This window comes from Cryptomeria japonica, chromosome 5, assembly GCF_030272615.1.
Source record: "Cryptomeria japonica chromosome 5, Sugi_1.0, whole genome shotgun sequence".
Classification (NCBI taxonomy): domain Eukaryota; kingdom Viridiplantae; phylum Streptophyta; class Pinopsida; order Cupressales; family Cupressaceae; genus Cryptomeria; species Cryptomeria japonica.
In genome coordinates this window covers 408789542-408814910 of record NC_081409.1, presented here as the reverse complement: position 1 = coordinate 408814910, position 25369 = coordinate 408789542, and the positions used below count along the sequence as shown (strand labels likewise).

The 25369-nt window shown below is 36.7% G+C and overlaps 1 protein-coding gene across 1 annotated transcript in view; it reads right to left on the bottom strand.

The window, feature by feature from the left end:
- LOC131076476 (auxin response factor 4) overlaps positions 1-25369 on the bottom strand; it is a 63294-nt gene that overhangs the window by 3741 nt on the left and 34184 nt on the right. Inside the window, exons 7-8 of the mRNA XM_058013683.2 lie at positions 21345-21464; positions 21143-21218 (exon numbers count right to left, since the gene is read on the bottom strand). Coding sequence (XP_057869666.2) covers positions 21143-21218; positions 21345-21464 — 196 coding nt within the window. The remainder of the gene's footprint in view (positions 1-21142; positions 21219-21344; positions 21465-25369) is intronic.

Here is a 25369-nt window from a genome sequence, read left to right as displayed (position 1 = left end):
TGTTACCAGAAGAATTTGGTTTAGTAAGAGCATCAAGACTTTCTCAGATATCATAGTAAAAGGAAAAGTCAATTTTTGAAAAGACATTTTGTATTTTTTTAAGATTCCTCCTCTCATAGAAAACTATATTCTATGCTTGCTTGCTCTTTGAAAAATATTTGTTTTGGCACTGTCGTGGATTTTGACTCTGAAATCTAGGAGAATGTAAGAGGTTCCTCTCTTCTGGAAATTTCTTCTAAGAGATTATGTATGGGAAACAGTCTTGTTCAAGTCATTGAAAAGCTTAATTCTAAGTGCACCTTCTTCGGCTATCATAGAAGATGGGCTGAGAAGTTTGCAATTGTGTGGGGCTCTTGTATCGAACCTAAAAAATCTTGCTTCAGACGGTCGTGCATCAAAATGTTGTTGCTGTTTCAGCTTTGGTCAAATGTGCTTGCTCTGACTGGCAAAGAACAAAGTTTAACTCAATTTATTTCTGATGCATCTATGATTAAAATGTATAGAAATAAAATATTAATAGCATGCTCTATTTGTTTGATGCTTTCCGCCATTCAGGAGGAAAGCATTTTGTGGTCATGAGAAAACTGATTTTCCTACACTGGCCTCCCTTCTCAAAGACCCAAATCTCCTTTTTCACACTCACAAATTCCTCCATAGAAACAGAAAAGAGACCAGGGGCACAATGAGGAAATTTAATCGTGGCAGAAGTGACATGCTCCCTCAAAATAACAGTCTTGACAGATTTCATCTCATCCCAAATATAATCCTTAGCTGTAAGAAAATTACCTCTCATGGATCCAGTGATCCAGGCCTAATCAAATCCAGTGATAGAAATAGCATTTTGAAAGTATAATGCCTGACATGTGTCATTTAGGGTTATGGATAGGAATGAGAACAAGGGGTTTTAATGGTAATAGGATTCTTCAAATTCTGGAATTTATTCAACATACGAGTGGTAGCAACATGACAATTTCCCAACCAATTTTGATATTGGTCCTCAAGGTCAAGATTGGAATGTTTATCACACTTGGGCAGAATTATTAGTCTAATGAATGAAGAGAGTTTTCAACTTTTGAGCATCAAGAGTAGCCATTGTTTTGCCAGTGGTTAAGTCCCAAACTTCGTCATTCCGATTAGAGAATTTCCTCATCATACCAGATGCAAATAACAAACCCAACCCCACTAAATTTGTTCATCCACTTCTGCAAGCATTTTTAAGTGTGGTCACAGTATTCGGCTCTGACTTGGAAGTTTATCTTGGTTGGCCTAAAACTTAATCCCTCCAATGTTATCTTGGGAGCTTAGGTACCTTCATCGAGGCTCTCAGATTCTTGTTTCAAGGAGAATTTTCAATATTAATGAAATTTTTAATTTGCTAAATTTCTTGTTTACTTCTGGTACTCAGTATTACCAAATGTTGGGTCGATTTTGATGTGTTGCTTTGCTGACTCATTACTGACTACAAGTATGATGATCATGGTCCAAATACTCCAGCCAAACCTTTCAACAAAGTGTTAGCTCATGAGACCAATGATCAAGCACCTAATTTTTGAAAATCTTCCGTTCATGAGATGTTGATGAAGTCTAATATGTCTTATAGTCGACCATTTGCTGCTCTGCAAAACAAGGTACTTAACAGCTTTGTGTGGGCAAAACTGACATGAAACCATGGATAACGCTTTAGATTTTTGCCTAAGAATTTGAATTCCATTACTTCTCACGGTAATCCATTACCCAAAAGCTCATTGGCTCTGCCTAAATGAAGTGGTTTTAACAAAATGAACTTTTGATAATGAAATGAGTTTCTAAAATATACCTATAATGTGTTTGCACTTTTCTAAGGTTCTTTATTTGTTGAATTTTATTGCCAATATAACATACAGAGCCTCCTTGAGAGAGAATTGTTGTTATGGCTAGAATGCAGAACTGGCAGATGGGACCCTAATTATCATACACAACAAGTAACCCACCTCCTCAACTCAGCCCCTATTTTGGCCAATCTCCCTTATAATCTCTCTGTAATGTCCCCATTTTATAGCAATGTTGTTTCATGAGCTTTTGACCACTTTCCTAGTTTACCTGTAAGCTTCTAAGTGAGTCAGGAAAGACTCCAAACTTCTTGGAGGATGCAAGTTCAAGATTTCTATTTTTGGCAATCATCCCAGTTGGCAATATGGATCACTACAACAGTTTCAGAAGTGTTTTCAGACTCTTGGGGTGTTTTCTAAACTTCTTGGAGAATACGTCTATTTTTATTAAGGCACCTGGTTGGCTCCGATCATCATCCTACATCCTCACTATCATCCCAAAGTGATCAAACTTTGATTATGATTCAGTTTCAATGTTTTTTGCAAATTGGCCGAGTTATTGAATAATTAATTAATTTTTCACTAATGTTGTCTAATATTGAGAAATAATAAAAAGACAACTTAGTGTAATAGCTCATCGGAAAGGTAATAAAGTGTTTTAAAAGTTAGACACCTAATTAAGGGAGCCTTTGCACATGAAATTTTATTATTATTTCAAAAAAGTCATTTTTGAGAGAAAAAGAACTATTATAATTTTTGAATTGCAAATTCCCTCTAGAAAGCTATGAAGGAGGTGCCCACTAGAAAGCTATGAAAGGAGGTGTTGGGGCTCATTTGTGGATATGTTATTGACAATTGATATTGTTATGTTGTTGGATTGAATCTAGGGTTCTCCCACAATCTTCTGAGGATGAATACCCTCTGATTTCTGGTTTCGGATTTGAAAGATAATCCATAGCTAGATTAGCATGGTTTCATCTTGTAATGTCCCCACGTTGAAATACAATTTAATGATAAATGATAATAATAAAATTAAAATTAAAATATAAAAGAAATATAATTAAATATAATTAAATTTTAATTAAGTTAATGAATGGTCAAAGGCATGAAATGAAAAGTTGTGACTCCCTCAAACATGAGATATAAAAGGGAGAAGAGAACCTCATTTGAGGGGGATAATAGATCTGATTTTGAAAGGTTGTGTCCCTTTGAAAGGGCAGAAATAATGAAGAGTTGCACTCTTTCAAAGGGTGGTAAATGGTGAAAGGGTGTGTCTCTTGCCAAAGGGCATCCATAATGAAGAGGTGTGACCTTTCCATTGCATTGAGAGATATAAACTATAAAGGAAAAGGAATCAAAAGCATCCAGTGACTGGAACATGGATCAGATCAGATCAGAACTGTTATTAAGTTACAGGAATTGGCAGCCTCCTAGCAGGGGACATTACAAGTGGTATCAGAGCATGTTCTTGCCAACCCGAGGGAAAGAAGTTAATGCAACTCAGTCAGCAAGCAATTAGGGCTCTAAAAAAGGAAAAGAGGAAGGCTAACCCACCAAAACAACATAAAGGACAGAAAAACACATGGAGTTTTGTGGAGGAACAAATCTAGGTGTTACAACACCCTTGTATCCACAAGAAATAATTAACCTGGCAGATTTAAACATTTCCATAAAACATCACATAAATGTGCAACAGGCCCTTATGGGTGAATGCCATTAATGAAGTTAGATATTTCATATAATTGAGTTAATGATTTGGCCCAAGAGATGGTTTTGGTCCTAGTTGGAAGCTCCTGCCTCTTCTGGATTGGTTACTCCAAGAGATGGTTTTGGTTCTGGTTGGACGCTCCTGCCTCTTGTGGATTGGTTACTCCAAGAGATGGTTTTGGTCCTAGTTGGACGCTCCTGCCTCTTCCAAGTAAAGTGATTTGGCCCAAGAGATGATTCTGGTCCTAGTTGGATGCTCCTAGCTCGTGTATTGGTTACTCCAAGAGATGGTTCTGGTCTTGGTTGGACGTTCTTGCCTCTTGCGAGTAAAGTGATTTGGCCCAAGAGATGGTTCTGGTCCTGGTTGGATGCTCCTGCCTTTTGTGGATTGGTTACTCCGAGAGGTGGTGCTGGTCCTGGTTGGACGCCCCTGCCTCTCATGGATGAAATGATAGATTGATTGGCCCAAGGGATGGATCTGGTCTTGGTTGGGCATTCTTGCTTCTTGTGGACCAAGTGAACTATATCTACATGTGTATGCTTGTATCTAAATATATCCATATATCTACTTCGTGTTTTCATGTGTATACTCCGTGTTTTCAAGAGTATGCTCTGTGTTTTGCTCTATATTTTTGGTTAATCTATAATATGAGAATAACAATAGCGAACCAAAACAGATTTGAAGGTCATACATGTGTGTCATGCTTCTAATCCTCTTCTCAATGAATGAGAATTCCACCTTTGTTTGTCTCAAGGAAACAACCAAACACAGTTCTTATGATTACAATTGATGAGAGAAAACTTGTCTTAAGATTACAAATCTTTAGGGGTTAGATGGGAATCATTGAATTAGGAAAATTTAGTTAAATTGATCATTGCTTGAGGACAAGCAATCTTGAGTGGGGCAGACTCTAATGTCCCCACTTTGAAATACAAGTTAATGGTGACTAATAATAATAAAATTTAAAATTAAAATATACAAGTATAGTTATATATAATTAAATTTTAATTAAGTTAATGAATGGTCAAAAGACATAAAATGAAAGGTTGTGACTCCCTCAAACATGAGATATAAAAGGGAGAAGAGAACCTCATTTGAGTGGGGTAATTTGAAAATCAGAACTACAGATCTGATTTAAATGAGTGCAGAACTGATTGTGAAAGGTTGTGTCCCTTTCAAAGGGCAGAAATAATAAAGAGTAGCATTCTTTCAAAAGGTGCTAAGGGTGAAAGGATGCGTCTCTTACCAAAGGGCATACATGATGAAGAGGTGTCACCTCTCCCCCACATTGAGTGATATAAAGGAAAGGAATCAAAAGCCTCCAGTGATATGACCAACAATCAGACCAGATCAGCACTGTTATTAAGTTACAGGCATCAATTAGCCATAGGGAATTGGATCATTTATAATAAATTATATTGGGTTTTAGAATAAGCAGATCAACGGAATCATCAACCAGCAAGTGGGGTTAAATTCTCAGCCATAGACCAATTAAATCATCAATGGAGATGTCTATATTGAACGATCAATGGAATGAAAAGCAAGAGATCAGACCAGGCATACAGATCTGCAATCAGTAATCAGCAGACTGATAATCATAGAAGGGAAACAATTCAATTAGCATCACTGCTCATAAAGAGCAGATCAGTCATAAGGTATAAAGCAGATCAGGTAATCATTCCAGATCAAGCATTGAAAGAGACAAGTGTTAATGTTAGTAGCGGCGGGAGTCATCTCCTAAGTTCGAAATTATCTATAACTATTGAAGCCGACTCTATATTTATGCCAACTCAGTCTAAAAGTCACCTCACTTTGAAAGAGGCCGACTCTTCATGAAGAGTCACCGTAACGGGTATATATATAAGTTAATTTCCTCCTCATTGGGTGTAGACTGTAGAGTGTAGAAAACAAGCAGATCGATAAATAGGCAGATCAAATATACAGTTAATCTGCATTGTACCGAAAAGTAGTGCTCGGGGGAGACGATAGCAGCATACCGTCTATGGTTGGGAGGGCAACAATGATCTATGTCATTGCCTGTGGTTACACGAGCACACCCTCTAACATGGTATCAAAGTGGGCACGATAATAGGGGTTGAAGATTTTGTGCCTATTAGTGTTACAGATTGCAGTGGTAGATTTGTTGGAAGCTTCCAAGTTCTTAGACTCCTTCATTATAGTCTGGAATAAAGGAGGAAAGGCAGCGATAGTTGTTGCTAGAAGTTCTCATTGCCAGTTTGCATAAGGCGTTCCCTTCATTACAACAGATTACATTTGTTTCTCCTTCGTGGCAGATTACCATCGCTAACAGTCTTGTTTCTGTTCGGAGAAATTGTGACGGTCATGAAATAAAAGCAAATATGTGTTGAGAAGGGCACTCGGTCATAATGAATTTGGCATTACCTATCTGAATATTGTTAGATTCCTCTGAAGCGATGACATCCGAGGCTCCATCATTCACTGGCCGATGCCAAATCTAACAATTTCTTGGCTCGAGTTTTTTACCCAGTCACATAAGAAGTGTGTGGATCGGGCCGCAATATCCTGGACTGGTGTGTTATGGTATTATGGTGTGTTCACTTTTGCCTCTTGAACATTAGATTTCCTTTAAATTGTTCTTTTGCATTGCCTTTGACTTGGGCCTTCGCCTATATCAAGGGTGATTCATTCTAGTACGAGGTGAATGTAAGAATGATTTTCACTTTGATAGGGGTGGAATTAAAGCGCCTAGCCAACAGTGAGCCTCATAACTATGAGGCACTCCTGTGCGTAGGATCTTGGAGGAGATTCTTTTTCACCTAGATGAATTTGCCAATGAATGTGGCTATCACTTTTTATAGGCTGTTCTATCGTGGTGACTAAGTGAAATAGCTAGTGCCTGAGAAAGCCGCACAGATGACTTCGATTCTGTGAATTATCTATTTCTTTCACCACTGTATGAAGCCGGTTTTCCTGTACGGCAGAGCCTGTCTCTCTCGTAGACCAAGTCGGATCTTTTTTCATTTCATAGCCGGTGAACACACAAGTGTTGTGCTTGATCTTGAAGTTGTGTGTTTGATCTGCATCAACGGTTTGCATTGTTGGAGGCTTTGATCTGTTCAAAGATCATTCGCCATCTAATTTGCTATGACAGCCTGGAGGACCACATGTTCGACAAAATTCCCAACCTACACAATTCTGAACTTACTCATCTCGAAGGTTAAAACAAGAGTCTCAACCAAGGTGACTTGTGTGACATATATGAAGAACAACGAAGTGGTGAGGATGGGAATAGTGAAATTGTTGAATCTGGTTCTTCTTGTCACAAATTAATTGTCCCACGCATCCTCAATGAATCTGCAAGAGACCATGTGAAAATGAGTTCAGCAGAGGCAAAGTGCCAACAGAAATCAATAAAGGCAATAATTTTGGATCATGGAATTTATGTGGTGAACACATCAAACAATTGACGGACCGAGAAGCATAAGAGATTACATTCAAGGGAGGAAGAGCTTGATGCATCCTGTGAGGAAGTCACGCAAGCTAAAGAATGGAGACATAGCTTGCATCCATGGGACTGAGTTGGTGGCTGGAGACATCTCTCGAAGAGGAAGAACCCATATAGATTGTCATTACGATCAGTTTCTTCGAAGAGGAGGAAATAACATTCAGAGGGACTTTGACAAACCAACAGAGGCAACCTTGGACGATGAGGTTAGGAGGTTGATGCAAGTACTTGGAGCTTTAGAGGGAGTCACATTATCACTTGTTAATGCATTTTTCTCTAAGACGGAGAAATTTGAGGTGAAAGCCCTTGTTAATGCATTTTTTTTCTCTGAGACGAAGAATTTTGAGGTGAAAGCCCTTGTCCATCTCTGAGACAGAGATGTGGTTTTGCCCACCCTCTAGGAGTAGCCATGGTGGATGTCATGTTGAGAGACTCCATGACAACATCACGTTGAGAGACTCTATGATGTATCCTTTATGGTGGTTGTCATGTTGAGAGACTCACATCATCACGTCAGATGCTTCTGCCTCTTGTGGATAAAGTGAATTGGCCCAAGAGATGCATCTGGTCTTGGTTGGATGCTCCTGCCTCTTGTGGATAAAGTAAATTGGCCCAAGAGATGGCTCTAGTCCTGGTTGGACGTTCTAGCCTCTTGTGGATAAAGTGAATTGGCCCAAGAGATGGTTCTAGTCCTGGTTGGACAATCCTGCCTCTTGTGGATTGGTTACTCCGAGAGATACTTTTGGTCCTGGTTGGACGCTCCTGCCTCTCGAGGGTAAAATGATAGATCGATTGGCCCAAGGGATGGATTTGGTCCTGGTTGGACGAACCTGCTTCTTGTGGACTAAGTAAACTATATTTACATGTGTTATGCTTGTATCTATCCATGTGTCTATTTCATGTATACTTCGTGTTTTCATGTGTATGCTCTGTGTTTTATGTGTATACTCCATGTTAGGAATATATACTACATGAATATGTATGATTACTGATTTCTATCATTGTGAATTTTATTGTTTGTTGACCTAGAAAGATGAGTAGGGAACATTACACATCTAGAGGCCACCATTGTGCTTAAACTGGAATTTCAATTTCAATTTGCATGAATGAAGATCTTTGAAGATTTTTGACATTGCAGATCTGTCAGAGTTTGTGAAGTATATCTTAAGTTTTGTAGGTGTTTGGAGAGGCTCAATGACTGTCTGTTCAGTTCTCCTGTAGCTGGTCGTACCCTCATGCTGGCCATACCCTTTATGCCGATTGTGTCAATCCAGAGACAATGCTTCCTACAAGTTTCGAAACAGATCAGAAAGGAGGAAGATTGAAGGGGGCCTACTATTCTGGCAGGCCATGATAGTCACTAGGAAAGGGTGGGTGAACAATGTGAGAATCGCTGCCTTTAATCATGCTATAATAAATGTTTATGTGGCTCCTTGAGTTTATATGTAGTTTTCAGTCACTTGCAAGGTGAATATCTGATGTTTCAGTGAATTTAATTGAGTTTGTTATTGGCTGACCTAGCTGTACAGCTTGCCCAGATTGAATTAACAGATCTGCTGTTTCATACAATACCTCTTACCAGGTTGATATGTCCTTATTCAGTAATTTTCTGAGGTGTCTTTATGGAGTTTGAAGTGGGTTTCCAGAAGTTTACCTTGCTGGGAAGGAGAAATGTCTAAACGATAATGTTGTTACTGTACCTGCCATACCAGCAAATAATATTGGTTTCTAGACCTGTGTGCAATCTGATTTTTTAATATCCGAATGATATGTCTATCATTTGTTCATGTTTAGCACTCATTTTGAGGTGTTTTTACAGTGGTTTTGGTAAGCTACAATTTGGTGCAGTATTTCCCAACATTGGCATGATACTTGGTTTGTGCATTGAGCTGGGCAAAGTTGGCAATGCTGCAAATTTGTATCAGACCTATATCTACAACTTCCCAGATAGTTTTGATTATGAGATAGAGTTGATTTGTTATAGTATATCAGATTTGGGTGTGAAGGGAGTGAAATTGGTGGAGTTCCTTGGACACGTGCTTGCTGTCTAGACTACATCACCTACTACAGCCTTTTTGGCAATTTCCAGACCTGTCCCTGTTCATATCAGCACATATTCTCAAGGTAATTGGTTAGTTTGCATGTTGGGTGTTGGGTATATGTATTTGGGAATCTTGGGGAGTAATTTCATCAGTGCCATTTGTATCAGCACTTGTATCAATGTTGTAATCTTTATCAACACTTAATGACAGTGAAATATCATTGTTGATATGTTTATGTTGAGCTGAAAAATTGTCGAAAAAAAAATTTAATAGTTGAGCATAGTTATTACACTCAATAATTAGTAACTCTCTAGAGAATTTTTAATCTATTATTGAGCCAAAAAAATTTAAGCAGACCACATCTACACAAATGGATGTGTTAAGCTTGATTTGGACAAAGCTATTTCCAAAGGACATAGTTATTGATTATAATTTTATCCAGACCAAGTTTTGGACTATGTGAATGCTATCTTAAATCAAAACTTGGCAAGATTATGGGTATATGGCTGCTGCCTGATGATTAATATTTCAAAGCAAACTGCTTTGGATAAACTCAACAATCACTTGAAGCAACATGAACATTCCAATCTGGTTTTTTTGTCTTTTTGGTGCATTAATTGTGATCTATGGGACCACTCCATTTAAATTAAGCTTAGAAACATAAGCATTATGATTTGCATCAACTGTATATACATGGCTGCAGTGAACATTCCAAAAATCTCAAGGAGGGGGTGTAACTACTTTCTAATCTGCCCTGCTAAACAGCTACGGATTACAGGCCAAAAACATAATGCCTCTCCTGCCCTGCAATCCATCTCACAAAGAAGTGTTATCTGATGATGTAGCAAGGTCGGAAGTGCTCTGTTAAGCCTTCCCATGCTCTCGGAAATATATCAGCAATTAAAAAATAACTTTGCTCCACTGCATGGTTTGCAAGGAAGTCCACTTCTCAGTTAATCTCTCAGTAGCAACGATGCACCAAGAATAAATCTAGGGTGTCCAGTAATGGCTATACATTTTGCCACTTTCCAGTTCTAACAGTGCTGCTCTTTGATGGCATTGACAATAGCCATGTAATCTCCTTCCACAAGAATTAATGAGTCCAAGTCTAGCACAAACCTGTAACCCAAAGTGGAGGTCCTTGTAATGTCCCCATTTTTACGCCTTCCTGTTCTGTCAGTGCTGGCTCAGTTTCGAGGATTTTCTTGGCATATGATGATTATTGGAGTTCAGGTGGTGCTCTAGTTGGTGACAATGAACGCCCTTTGTAGTGTTCTAGGTTTTGTTGGATTTGTTCTCCTCAATCCTTGGAGAACGTTATTGTTTATAATAACTGCTCATCTCGGCACCAACATTCTGGGTTTTTTGGGTTTGTTCTCCTCAATTCTTGGATAACACTACTATTTATAGTAAATGCTCCTTGTGACATCAACATTTTGTGTTTGTTCTCCTTAGTCCTTAGAGAAAATTGTTAATTATAGTAAGTGCTTCTTTTGGCACAAGCATTTTGGGTTTTTCGAGATTTCTTCTTCTCAGTTCTCAAAAAACACAGCTAGTTTTATAGTAAGTGCTCGTCTAGTACCAATCTTTCTGGGTTTTTCTGGATTTGTTTTCCTCAACCCTTGGCAAATATTGCTATTATAGTCAGTACTTGTTTTGGTACTAGTTATCATCTTTAAACATCAGTAGTGTTCTGGCATGATTGATCTTTCGTTTCTGGTATCTTAGAAATTTTTTGTGAGGTGATTGATATTATTTTAATATCTACACTAGAGTAATAAAGTGACATTTAATTATTGACTTTAATGTTTAAATAGTAGTGTTATGTGTTGACACCCAATGTTGGACACTAAGGTGATGTGGGGAGGAAACTTAAGTTGCATTTAAAACATATTGACAACTTTTAGAGGTTGACACCCAATGTTGGACACTAAGGTGATGTGGGGAGGAAACTTAAGTTGCATTTAAAACATATTGACAACTTTTAGAGGGAAGATAAAGTATTTGAATTTTAAAGTACCCTGATTCCCTCCAACCTCTATAAATTAGGGTTTTGATTCTCATTACATAAATTCAAAGTTTGCACACATAACATGATGCTGCTGGGGTGAATAAAGAAGTTCTTCCAAAGTTGATTGAGGACGAAAACCCTTGTAAATGCACTAGTTTCAGTGGTGAAAGATCATCCCTAGCTAGTTTGGGTGTGTTTCTACCTCAAGAAACACAATTGCTTTCACATTTGTAGATCGGGGTTTCAGAAAGAATGAAAATATTCAGAGTATTTTGATTGCAAGTTTGTGGGTTTGCTTTTTTGCAGAGATTTTGTGGTGGTTTTGGAGGTGTTTCAGGTATTCTCTATGCTGGCCATGCAATTGAGGGTTTCAGGCGATGCCCTAGTGTTGAACCATATTTTTTACTTTAAAAAAGAGCTGGAACAAGTTTATAAATTTGGGTTATGTATGCCTTTGCTAGGCAATCAGATTGAAGTCGTTAATCAGAGGGATGGGATTTTGCTGTTATTATTTTATTGGAAGGGTTTGCTGATGGGATTTGCGGGATAGCAAGGGATTTTAATGGGTTTTGAAGGTATTGTACTATTAGAACCAGCACCCAGAAATCTGAATGTTGATGTTTGGATTGCTCTGGTGAGTGTTTCTTCATGTCTCCGGAGTTTAGGTGGTGTTGAATGAAGATAGAGCAGTGGATGCATCTTTGTACAGTGGATTAGGTGTCATATGACCAATGAGGAGTGGTCTCTTAAGTCATTCATGCCTGCCTTATCCAACAAGTTGTGACCAGCAAACCTGTAGCTTGTGCTATTTGATGTTTCAAACCTGTAATGTTCATTTTTATCTCTGATATCATAATATATCTCATTATGGTTTGTAAAACATTGTTTATTCAATGCAATGTTATATGGCTTTGAACTTCTATCATGTTAAATTGCAACAGCAGATGAATGTATGCTGATTTTGATATTAGTTTAATAACAGTAGCATGTTCTCATAAACATAAGTCCATGTTATCATTTTCTTAATGCCAAAAAAAAAAAAAAAAATCCGGGGCGTTAGTACAATCCTGCAGTTCTGGTTCATTGTTTGTTCCCTCCTTCAGTTTTTTTTATAAAACAAAAATCAGAGCCAGCTTCATTTTGCACAATGCAACCAGCACCTCTGCGCACACTCCATAAATGGGAGGAATTTTCAAATTTGACCATCTTTTCGACATATCCCGATCCCAAGCAGAGAGGATTTCTTCTTTACCAGCTGATCCTTCACAGCATTCATCACTACCTCTACAATTGCAATTTCGATTTTGTCTACGAAAAAGGAGGTGAACAAAGATTCTTCTCAAAAGATCCTTCTATTTCTCTCCTTCCATATTTCCCAAAAGCTTGAAAATTTTGAGTTGTGACACCCAAAGCCATAATTTGAATAAATCCAAAATATTGTCAAGCAAGGCTCCTGAGCATCCCAACCTAATCCCTAACCAATTTCACTATGCAATAGCGAAGGGACAGTTATCAAAGAGATGATGAACTGACTCTTCAATATGCTGGCATATGAGACACCTTTATGGACATTTATAACTAATTTTCTTCAAATGATCAGCCTTGAGGATTTTCTTGTTTGAGGTCACCCAAGAGAATGCCCAATATTTCTTTGCAGGCCAGCCCTCTTGGACTGGAGGTGAGGAAGCCATTTTGTACACTAGATTAGCTCTGTAGTAGCAGGAATTCAAACATATCCATTTTATCAAGTCGTCCTCTTCATTTATGAATTCATTCCCACATTTGGGATTTCAAAGACTAGAGCACTCTTTCCATTTCCATTCAGCCAGCCCTATTTCATAAAAACAGAAAAAGATAGTTTCTAACTTTGAAACCCCAAACAAGAGAAAGAATTTTTGTGCTTTCCACAAGATTAAATCTATCCCCCAAAGAAGAATGGAATACCCATTCTAAGTGTCCTCCTAGAAGTTGCTTGAAGTTCACTACAAACTTCTTGAGTCAAGTGTTCAATTATTATGGATCTGAAACTAAGCATAAAGTTCCATATGTGAGAGCCTTTCAGGAGATTGACCACTATTAAAATTCACAAAGGGTACCCTTAATCAACATACTTCTTTTGCAAACGTTTACTCCATTTGACCTTTAGATTGATGAACATTCTCCAAACAAGCTTTGTACCCAACACTTTGTTCTATATGTTAAAATGTCTCAATCTTGCCCCGCCATCCAATTTTAGGGAGTAAATAGTGTCCCAAGCAATGAGAGATATCTTCTACTCTACTATACCTTGCCATTAAAATCATCTCATCAATTGACTCAAATTGTTTACCATTTTGGAGAGCATACCCAACAAAACATGATATAAATAGGAATGGCTGAGAGGATAAATTTTAGCATAAAAAATCCTACTTGCTATGAATAATCACTTCCTTTTTTCTATGAGGACAAATTGTTTTGGCAAGACTCCAAAAGCCTATCCCATAAAGATGATCTTCCAACTCCTTTGAACAAAGATACACCAAAGTATTTAGCTATGCACCCCTACACACATTAATTAAAAAGGTATACAATTTTTCCAAATTTATGCTCTAGGCCAAGGCTAAGGTGTACGAATCAAGGGTGCAGCTGATTGTTTTAGCTTCTTCTCTAAACAATCTTCTATATGAAATAGTGCTTCTGATTGTTTCAGCGTCTTACCTAAAGACTCTTCCAGATGAAATGCTGTCATTAGCAAATTGCTAGAAAGTGACGGCAGGGGTGTCATTTGTAACCTGAATACCATTCCATCTTCCCACTTCATGTGCAGCATGAATAGACCTCCCGAGAGGTTTAGCCAAGATTATGAATAGGGTCTCCTTTTCTAAGACACCTAAAGAGATCAATGCCAGTTAGGCTCCCATTGACCAAAATGGAAAATCTTGATCTTCATATATAACTAAATATCTGATTAATCTTGTCCCTTAGAAAACTATTATCTTCCAAAATTCTCATCTAGAATCGCCACTCTATCATAACCTTGCATCATGCTTGGAACTTTAGAAAGCTGCACCAAATGATTTGTTTCATGGACATAAGGATCCCATCTATAATGGAATGCCTAGGGACAAAGCCACTTTGCTCCTCAAAGAATATATTAGGGAGTACTTAGATTTAGTTTGTTTGCCATTGCCTTTGAGATGATTTCATACATCATGCTACAAAGAGAAATTGACTAGAAGTCAGCAAAGGACTCTTGGTTCATTTTTTTTTGGAATGAGAGCAATGATGGTATCATCGAAATCCTTTTGCATCCTTTTTTAATTTTCTAGATTCTACCACCATCGAGCACACATCCTTACCAAGATTTCCAAACATTTTTGATAAAATACTACCAAAAAAACATCTAGCCAACAAGCTTTGTTAGGGTACATCTAACTGACTGCCAATTTATCTCATCTCCATGCCAAACACCAAATGAAAAAAAAAATCAAATGTTTATAAACAATCCTTGGGATATTTCTCAATAAGTTATTCTAATTGTTCAATTCGAACCATCATCGCATCTCAATAGATCTTCACAAAGTCTTGACACTTTTGTGACAATGTTATCAAGATCAGTATGAAGAATGTCATTTTTGGAATAGAATGATGATATTTTATTTAAAATTATTTAGGCCATGGTGGAGTTGTGAAAGAATATTGTATTTCTATCCCGTTCTTTTAACCAAGTTTCTCTAAATTTTTATATCCAGAAGATTTCTTGACTAGCTAATTTTTTTGTGCATTTTGACAAAACTAGCTTTTTCTCAAAGATATGCATCCTAGTCATTTTGTGGGTTTGCATAGCCAAGTTTGGTGTGGTAAGTACCATTACCACTCATTCTTTCTTGGCAATTACACTTTTGAAAGAGTTCCAATACAATTGTTTTAAGCATTCTTTGAGGTGCACCAATTTCCTTACCAAAATAAACATATACTTCCACTCATTCTTTCTCAGCAAAGATGTTTTTAAAAGAATTCCAATTCTATTGTAAACATTCCTTGCCAAAATATGTGCAAACTTCCACTCATTCTTTCTCAGCAAAAAATGTTTTAAAAGGGTTCCAATTCCATTATGAGAATTCTTTGAGGTGCACCAATTTCCTCACTAGATTGTACATATTCAAACCTTCCACCCTTGGAGCAACTTTCCACCAAGACTTCACCAAGCTCAATAAGCTTAAGTCTTTGAGCAAAAATATTTTCAAATTTCAAAGAGCATCTAACTAGTGGTTTATGTTTTGAAAGTTGAATAAAGATAGTAAAATGGTCAAAGCCTAAGACGGGGAGAATCAAACTTTCCAAAATATAGTTGTTGCCCATCCATGAATTGCTTATTGAGAATTTGTCCAACCTTTATGTTATATTGTTGAACCTCAATCTCATGTTCATCCAAGTATATGCCCCACCTTTTGGAATTAAAATCCATTAATGCAAACTTTTGACAAGTGTTGGAAATCTATTTTGGTTGTATCTTTCACTGTTATCCACCCTTTTGTCCTCAAGGGGAAGAATCACATTAAATTCATCACCAAGATAACCAATTTGCCTTCCAAGATTGCATTACATCTTTTGGAGATAACCACTCCCTTTGTCCTCAATGGACAGAATCACATTAAAGTGACTTGCCAAGATGACCAATTCGTACTCCAAGGATGGGAGGAGGGCTAAAAACTATTCCCAAACTCTTTTCCTGGGAAAGAGCTCAAAATGCCCATGGATATCAAAAATGAAAAAAATCAAATCGCAAATGAGGCTTGCAATTTTACATACCTCCCAGTATCCTTGTCTGATAGAAACAAGGGACCATATGACTCCTAGGCCCCCATGGAGCACCATTTGACTTCACAAATCACCATGCCATCTTTGCTGTCACATCCCAACTTCTTTTTAAATTTGTTTGCTTATTAATAACCTATTTAATTACCATTTAATTATTTCTGCTATCTCTCATAAAACTTGGAGGCCAATTAATTCAATAGTAACATCCATTGTAATATTGTGAGTAATAATGTGGTCACAATGTTGCAATATGTGGTGCTATCTTAATTATTCATGGTGCTGCAATGTATTACTTCCATCACATGTGACTCATAGCATTGTGTTGTGATAGCTCCATTTCGAATGCTGTCTTAATGTTGCAATGTATAGAATATAGGAATGATACTCTTATAGCATCGAATGCTATTAAAAACCAAATTAAAAGAGAGTAATGCTGGCCGTCAACTTTCAGCCATAATGCCTTCAAACCTCAAATAGAAAAGGCGATAAAGGCTTGGATACGTAACAGCCACTACGTGGCACCTACACATAATAAACAAGGCAGGAATATGGTGCTATTTGAAAAAGAGAAACGCCTCCATATAAAGGCGATAGGCAATAATAGAAAACAGCGATATAATAAGTATCATTTGACTTATTTTTCACACGAAATAGAGTCTGAAACAACTGTCTGCAGAATTCATTAGTCATTTTTCTGGGTGTAGCAACTATGCAAAAAAATAGCTTTCCATACAAGAGCCAGCATAGAAACATAAGAGATATATGTATACATCGGTTCTGTCTTTCGTTGTATTGGCAAGCAGCCAAGTTTGGGGAAGGTATTCAAGTCTGATATCTGGGTTTGAACGAAGATTAGAAGCAATAAAAATTAAAGGGTTTGAGCAGATTGAGGCGGTCAAGCCAAGCATCAAGAGCTGCAAACTCAACCCACTTCCAGTTTGAATCTTTTCAGGCAACACTCCAAGTAGGTTTTTCAATGAATGCATTAAGAGAATTTGCAATGGATATACATTAAAAACCGAATCTTATTGCCTTCTTAATTACGCTTCACCATATTGATAATGTTTATATGCATGTTGCTAGTGTTGTGTGTGTCTTAGCCACCATAATTAAAAACTCATAAATAGACTTTGTTTTGCATATTGTATCTCTTGGGCAAACCACACCTCCCTTGTATTTATTGCATCCTCTGAAGGTATTACATGCATGTCTTGCAATTAATTGATCCCATGAGATGACATCTCTTTTCAAGCATTTTTTTCCAAACAATGAACTACCTTGTTAAATTCCATGTAACAGAGGCTAGTGCACAAGAGTGGGTATTTATTTTATTCGAATGAAATAGATCCATGTAAAACTTATTAGATGTAAAAGAAAATAGTTTATAGCGCCCTGAAATCCATTATCCACTGTTGAATCAATTTAGTCTTTATATCTCATGGCATAGATTTCTAGCCATGCTTACATTTTTGCTGTTGCATTCATGCCTTTCATTGCAGCCTCATCTGCTATGAAACGATGCTTCTTATGTAATTTATATGTTCTATTGCCTTTCCAAACCTTGGATCTACAAGTAGCCTAACTTATGTTATATACCCATAAGAATAAGCTATTGATTTATAAGGTTTATATTATTACAATTCTTTGAGGAATTCAATAGGAAAAGTTAAAGTGTATACACTTTTCCCTCTTGGTTTCTAAAGCGCAAAAGCCAGTAATAAGTGTGAAGACGTAACAAGCTCGAATAGTCTCTCTATGTCAACTCAATATAGGTCTATCATTAATGATCTCAGAAAGTATCATCTATTAGTAAATGGAAAAGAATGGTATAGTAGTGACTAACTAAAATCATAGTGCCAAATAGATAACATTTTTTGAGTCATTACTGCAGTATTCAATCTCGAACATGAGACATGATTAGATATCATTTCATTTTATATTAAGACATTATCATCTTGAATTAATCCTAGATTTCATGTTTCCCTAGAATTAGTATGTTGGAGATTACTAACAGGTGGGTAAAGAAAAGGGTGAGTATATATATGATTTGAAGCGATGTGAGTGACTAACAATTATTAATTAATGGTCGTAGACTTATCTATCAATGTCACTTAGGAATTCTTATCTAAAGAAATCTTAGTAATAATGTCCTTGTTAATAATAAGATTTGGATAATCTTAGTAATACTTATAAATCATTAGCATTTTACGTACCTTGAGAGTCATCATGATATTATAGATATCAATAATAGGTATGGGGTTAAATGATAAATATTAAGTTATAGATCTTATAACTCAAAACATTTATACATGCTAACACTATCTTTGTGGGTCTTCATTATGCAATAAAATAGTATTTGCACTAATTAGTATATCTTGAAAAAGTATATTCCTAGTGAAATACATAATCTTCATTGCTTGATGTTAAATGCTAATCCTTTGTGAATTTCATTTGAGATGGATAATGCACCTTAGATTCTATAATTTATATTTAGTAACCATAGTGTTTAGAATCCATATGCATAAATGTACATACAATTATATATGTATTATTTATACATGCATGTGTTATACCTTCTTTAATAAATATATGCTTATTCTTCTAAATGATGAATCTCTATTATTATTTTGTATACTTCTTGAGATGCAATTTAGCTATTGTTCATTGAAAAACATGATGATTGAGGAATATTCATATTTGAAGATCAACTTGTAGATTCCTTCCTTCATGAATAATTGTGTGTTTTATCATTGTGCAAATGTCATAACTCACGTTATCATAGAAGGAAAACCACGCAGCAATTTCATCATCACATTCATATACATTCCTTGAAAGAATCTTCATTAGCTTCTAGAAGGGAATGGCTCCCTCCTAGGCTTCAAATTCATGTAGCTTTTGAGTTCAAAAAGCCTTTGAACTTGAGAAGTCAATTGATTTGTATTCCTTACAGCTATGGATACAACAACATCCTCCTCCTCTAGGAGTTCCTTCGATGAATTATTGTCTATTGGCAAGATTTGGCCCTCCTCTTTGTCATCTCCTTGTGGAATAGCCACATTGAATATCTCTCGCCGGATAAAATTGCAATTCTTCTCTCTAAAAGTCAAATTTTCAAGGCAGGTTTCATTCTTGGGAACCACTCTTCTTATGATCCTATTCAGTCTAAGTGATGTCCAATTAAACAAGCAAAGAAGCTTATTTTTCTCCAAAGAAAGTCCATTTGTAGAGGACCCATCCTTCCTTAGGGTCTCAAATGATTTCTTCTTAGGGCACATTGAGTCTACATGCCCCAACTTTGAACATGAACAACAAAGAAGATTCAGCTTTCTAACTAACTCACATTTGTTACAAACAACCCTATTCTGTTTCCAACTTGATAGATTTTGGCAGCAAGAAGACAAATCAATCTTAACACAAAGGCATGCATAAATGTAGGCCTTGCCTTTTGCCAAATTCTCATCTACCCTCACAAAACTTTTAAAGGAGTCTCTAATCTTTGCAAGGGCATAAACATCCTAGCATTTTCATAGGCAAGTTATATAAATGGAGCCACATTTATGCAAATGTAATCTGAAAAGAGGTTGGATAAAAGTTTGGAACCATGTTTGCAAATACAAACCCACACCATCTAATATCAGGGTTCCACGGAAATGCGTTCCCCCCCCCCCCCAGACCCGTGTTTCCGAGATGGGGATGTTTCTGGGACAGGGAGACGGGGACATGGCGTCTCCTGTCGTCCCGCCACCGCCACCAATGCTCTGTTTAAGATGGGGAAACGTCTCCACGTCTCCAAGAATCGACGTCTCGGCATCTCCAAGAATCTTTGGGAGACTCCCAAGCGTCTCCAAGAGTCCTTGGGATACTCTGAGGCGTTTCCAAGACTCCTTGGGAGACTCCCAGGTGTTTCCAAGGCTCCTTGGGAGACTTGCAGGAGTCTCCCATTCGAACACGTCAAAAAGCAATTGAAATTTCTTTTTTTTAATTTTGAGCAACTTTTGGGGGTTGGGGGTTAACCCTAATTTGACGCGGGCCCCAACCCTTCCCCCAATGCAATACAAAACCACTAAAACTACTGATTTCATTCACATTTCTAATTCTGATTTTTTTTACCAGCTAGCTGAAGAGGAGAAAAAACTTAGAGATCTTCGTATTTAGATTTAGTATTTCAAATTCTGCTATTTTATAATTTTACTAATTTCCCATAGTTTCATTTGAAATGTAATTCTTATACTGTTATACATCTTTTCACAACTAGTTGTTCAAGTACTATAAGTATATGTATAACTATATCAGCACCACCACCCCGCCACCATCCCCCTGCCATCGTCCTGCCGTCCCCAAACTTAGGCCCTTTGTCCCCCCATCCCCACGTCCCCCCATCCCCAACAGCCATGGCACACTATCTAAAATCCACTGATCACTATTCATTATTAAAATAAATCTGATTTATCTGTGAATTCCACCATGAAAAACACATTGGAGAGGAAGAAAAAGTGAACATTGCTTCCCCAATAAATATGGACCCAAGCCTCTATGCATTTGTGCATTGCCCAGTAACTCGTGAACATGACAATCAACGCAATATCTTTCAGGGTTGAACCATGTTTCCCACATTCACATTGTTCAAAATTTGTTTTTCCTTCTGACCTCCTTGATTCTGGTTTCTTCTCTAAAGACTAAACATTCACTCCAATAGCTTTTCTGCTGGATAAGTTGAGTTATGACTTTTTCCTCCATTATTTCCTAATAGCAAGCTTAGAATTTGTATTTTTGTGCCTCCAATCCCTTGGTCCAAAATAATCTTTCCGACAATGCTGCTTTGAAGGTCTTGGATTATTTTGCCGATATCACTTTCTTCAGTCACTGCACTAGAGCTTTACAATATCATTTTGCTTATGATGTTAGCAAATTTGTATGTGAATCTGGTTATTTATTAAAAGTTCCCTTCCAAAACGGTGAAAAGGAAACCCAAAGAGGTAGATGCCTTGATCAGTAACATAAAGAATAAAAATTATTTTACACTTGACAAGAAAAGAAAGAATGAGATCATATCTTTGCAACATATTGTAACAATTTCCTATTAAAACAACCTTCAAACCAATGTTAAGGGCTACCCACTAATGTAGAAAGCCCTCAACGCTAAGACCTCCAAAGCATGAAAGAGACAGTGAAGACTATTCCATAATCATCACGAATGCATTAAATTTAAAAATACCAATATTATAAAATACACTACACCTTGTTAAATAATATGACTAATTTAATGTTGTAGCTATCTGAAACTACCTTTAGTGATCTCCATTTTGAACCAGGCCATCTAGCAGGATCAGCATCACTTATCGCAGTTATTATGCCTGTGTACCTGCAAATTCAGATATAATTTCATCAGAATTGTTTCCAGGTAACTTCTGTGTCACATACCACTATCTGTAATAAGTAGATCATTCAAGGTCTATCTGCTGAGCCTAAGTCTGTCCTGACTCTAGACCTTCTCTCAGCTGCATCTTCTGTTTCAAATCTCATTTTGAACCGCATTCCAACAGACGATGGCTGCTTGCAACTTTTTATATACTTGCAATAAGGTATAATGAACTCTGCTGGACTTGTCCTGAAATTAAAATATATAGCAGATGTTAGAACTTAGATGGATAAAAGGGGATAGTATTGTCATTTCCTCATCTCTTTCTGCTTTCTTTTTTCTGATAAAAACCATCTTGGAATATACAAGTACATAATTTATGTACCAGTTCAATAATGTAAGTGTTTCTGCTGACACTTAATTAATGCACCAATTCAACATATAAAGTGATTCTGCAAAATATCAATTTTCAATTGGACCCTAGAAAGTAGCAGAATACTTTTGTACTATTATACCAGATGTTGAATTGTTTTTTAGGAAAGGATTATCATCTTCTAGACCTATCTTACTAGTATAGTACGGGAAATGTAACTAAAGTCTAAAACTATTTTTACAGTGAAGCCACTCAATAAGCACAACAAAAACCTTTCATTTTCACAGGATAGAAACCTCCAAAGAAACTATGAGAGCAACAGCACAAAATAACTTAGAATAGAAACATGGCATTACTGATTACTCTGTCTATCACCGATAATAACGTAATGTATAGATTCTCCAGATATACGGACAATGATAGGAATCGGGAAAATACAGGCAAAGTTTTAGGAGGTAGGAGATAAGATGACATGCAGTTAGAACAACAGGCCAAGCAAGCATATTGATGCCTCCCAAACAACATACCTTACATGTCTCAAAGTTTTAGGAGGTGGGAGATAAGATGAGATGCAGTTAGAACAACAGGCCAAGCAAGCATATTGATGCATCCCAAACAATATACCTTGCATGTATCAAAGTTTTAGGAGGTAGGAGATAAGAAGAGATGCAGTGATCAGAAGTGAGTTATGTACTACAGACATTATTTGTACAAAATTCTATGGTCAAGGGCATCCAGACCTACAAGTAATCTTGCACGATAAAAAAATATTTGTTTTTTGTTTGTGTTTTGTAGTTCGTAGCTCTTTTGATGTCTTTTTCGTTTCCTGCACTTGGATTTTCCAGACACAATCTTTAGTTTTAGCCCTGAGACCAGCAGATGCAGTAATGCATTTGCATCAGATCATCAAGAGATTTTATCTAAGGCATTAGCAGAGCATTCAAAGTGAGTCCACATGCCCATTTTATATTTCATGTTTTATTGTATGAGGTGTCTTGCCAAATCAGCTTAATGAGGTCTATGAGACGTGTGCAATGATTCATAGCCTTGCATCAAAGCATGATGATGTGACTATATTTCTTTCCACATAAGTGAAGGTAGCCATTTACATGTTTCAAAGCCTTGCATCAATTGCAAAGGGAAAGCAAAGGAGAAATTACTTGGTCCCATGAAGCTAAAGTGCATGGGGGATTGTACCATGTTCTTGGTCAATACAAATCTACTGCATCAACCTTCACTACAGAACGTGGTGAAATTCATTGGGAAGGAAGAGCAGAGTGCAGCAACAAATTTGAGAACCAAGTGGTGTCCAGCACAGTGGATTAGAGCTATGATTGCAAGATCTACCTAAAGAAGCTAGTGTTTGGAACCACACACGTGTTTAGTGTAATTTATATTGCAATTTAAGATTGAGGTCTAGATCTAAATCTAAGCCCAATAGACACATCATTGACGTAATTTCAGACAATGTATGTACTATGAATAAAATATTGTTCAGCTCATTTCTTATGTTTGTGTTGATAATTGAGTTCCATTGTGCAGTGGTTATGAGTGATTATGTTAAGGATGCATGGTTCAATAATCTTCCACCAGACCCTCCATCCTTGACTGCATATTTTGGTATCACAAAAAGGCACACTTCTTGCAAAGTGTGATGATATCTTCCATCACTAGATTGTTGGGTAGATGGTATCAAATTATTCAGTAAGAAAGGAGAATGAAAATGTCTTCAAGTACTGCAGTGTTGGGTAGAAGATGGCCAAGGTCACTAAAGTCATTGACAGAGTGTCAAAGGAGAGGCAATCAACATCACATCATTGAATAATAATTGAGAAGTTTGAGCAAATAGACAATTGACTAAGAGGCAATTTGCAAGAGTGGTAAAGAAAGAATCAAGAAGATCTCTCCTATGATAGAAGTGCCAACAATGAAGCAATTTGCAGTGGTGTATACAACTAAATGTAATAGCGTGATTTGAAAAGATTTGTGAAAGAAGCGAGTGAATAGATAGCCCATCTGTGAGGCAATATTCTTAAGGTGTGAAGATAGAATATCAAGAATAAGACATTAAGAAGTAGACAATATTTCAATAGAGAGTATTTTTTGAAGATGACCAGATTGAGCGCTGATATTGGAGGCAATCTGCAAGTCAGTATTTTTTATTTGTTGTCATCATGAAGATCTGGGGAGTGAAAATGTGACCTAGAGTTAGGGTTGCAAGTTTATAAAGAGTTTTAGAAAAGAAATGAGAAAAGATAGAGAATATGAGAAAGATGCAGCATGTAGATTGGAAAAGTTACAGTTACCAGCAAAATCTGAAGAAAGGATACTATAACGAAAAACAGCTGAAAGAAGGAAAGACTAATTTTGCAGAACAAATATTTGTAAGATGTGAGTAGCACAATGAGAGTTGGAGGATGTGCTGCACAAGAACTAGCATCAAGAAGAGTGGAAAATAAGTTGTTCCATAGACAGTAGAAAATTGAACAAAAGAATGCAGAATTAGGTGATGGTCAAGGTAATGTAGACGATGGTGATGTTGCTGATAAAATGAAAAAATTGTTTGGTTTGCTAAAAAATATTTCGGATAAATTAGCAACTGTTGCCAACAATGAAAGGAAAATTCTTATGTTTAAATCAGATGAGACTGAAGAAAACAAAGAAGAGGAAGAAATGAAGATTATCGTGAGCATGGCAAAAGAAAGTGACGAGTTGGATAATTGTGAGTTTCAAAAAGCTTCTATCAAAGGAAAGTCTGTGACAAAAGAAGATTTGAGACGAAAGATAAAATGATTTACATTTTGAATAACGAATTAAGATGTAAAGAGTTAGCAGTGGAAAAAACATAGAACCAAGAACAACGTAATTCTGGAAATCATGTAGAAGCTAAAGAATTTGTGATACCCTAAGTTGAAGATAGCAGCAGAAGTAAAGAGATTTTCAATGAAGATGTTGAAGATAAGGCAGTTGATTAGAAGTGATTGCAGTAATGCAAGTGTCAAAGATGAAGATGTGGTGAAACAAACGAAAAGAAAGATGAGAGAAGAAACTGTTTTCCAATATTAAAGGATGCCAGAAGATAGATCACAAGTAATATAGTCAGTTGCTAGAGAAGAAATTAAAAGAACTGAGAATCAAAAGATTACAGTGAAAGATGGGAAGATTGTGAAAATTTTCAAAGATGATATAGCACTGGTAGAAGATCAAGGTGATGTAAAAGATCTGCGTGAGATAACGTATGAAGAGCACTTGAAGAATGACTGGAAAGTAAAATGCAATGATATAACAGAGAAAGTAAATTTAAAATCTTTTGGTATATAGGATGTTGAGTATTTAAAAAAATTGTGGAAGTGTGACACAATGTGGAAAATGAAGAGGTTTTTGGAGATATTCTATGACAGGAAAGATTAGTAGAGAAGAAGAAATCTATGAAGGTGTAATTACAGGTATATGTTTGAGGAATGAAGTAATTAAGAGGAACGAGTCATGTATAGTTCTTGAAGGAATGTTAGCTTCAAAAGAAAGCATAACCATTAATGAAGATGAAACAAGATGGTAGAAGAATATTAAAGTCAAGAAAGGTGAAGGATCACCAGAATATATACGTGGATAGGATAGCATACAATTTAAAGAAAGGAAAGTTGAATGTAAGAAAAGAAATACTGGTGAGCAGTTGAACATGGAGTTTACAGTAGCACACTTGAGTAAGCATCAGTTGGAGAGAGATCAAAAGGTACCTTAAAAAATGCAATAGTTATTCAAGAAGGATTCGAATGGAAAC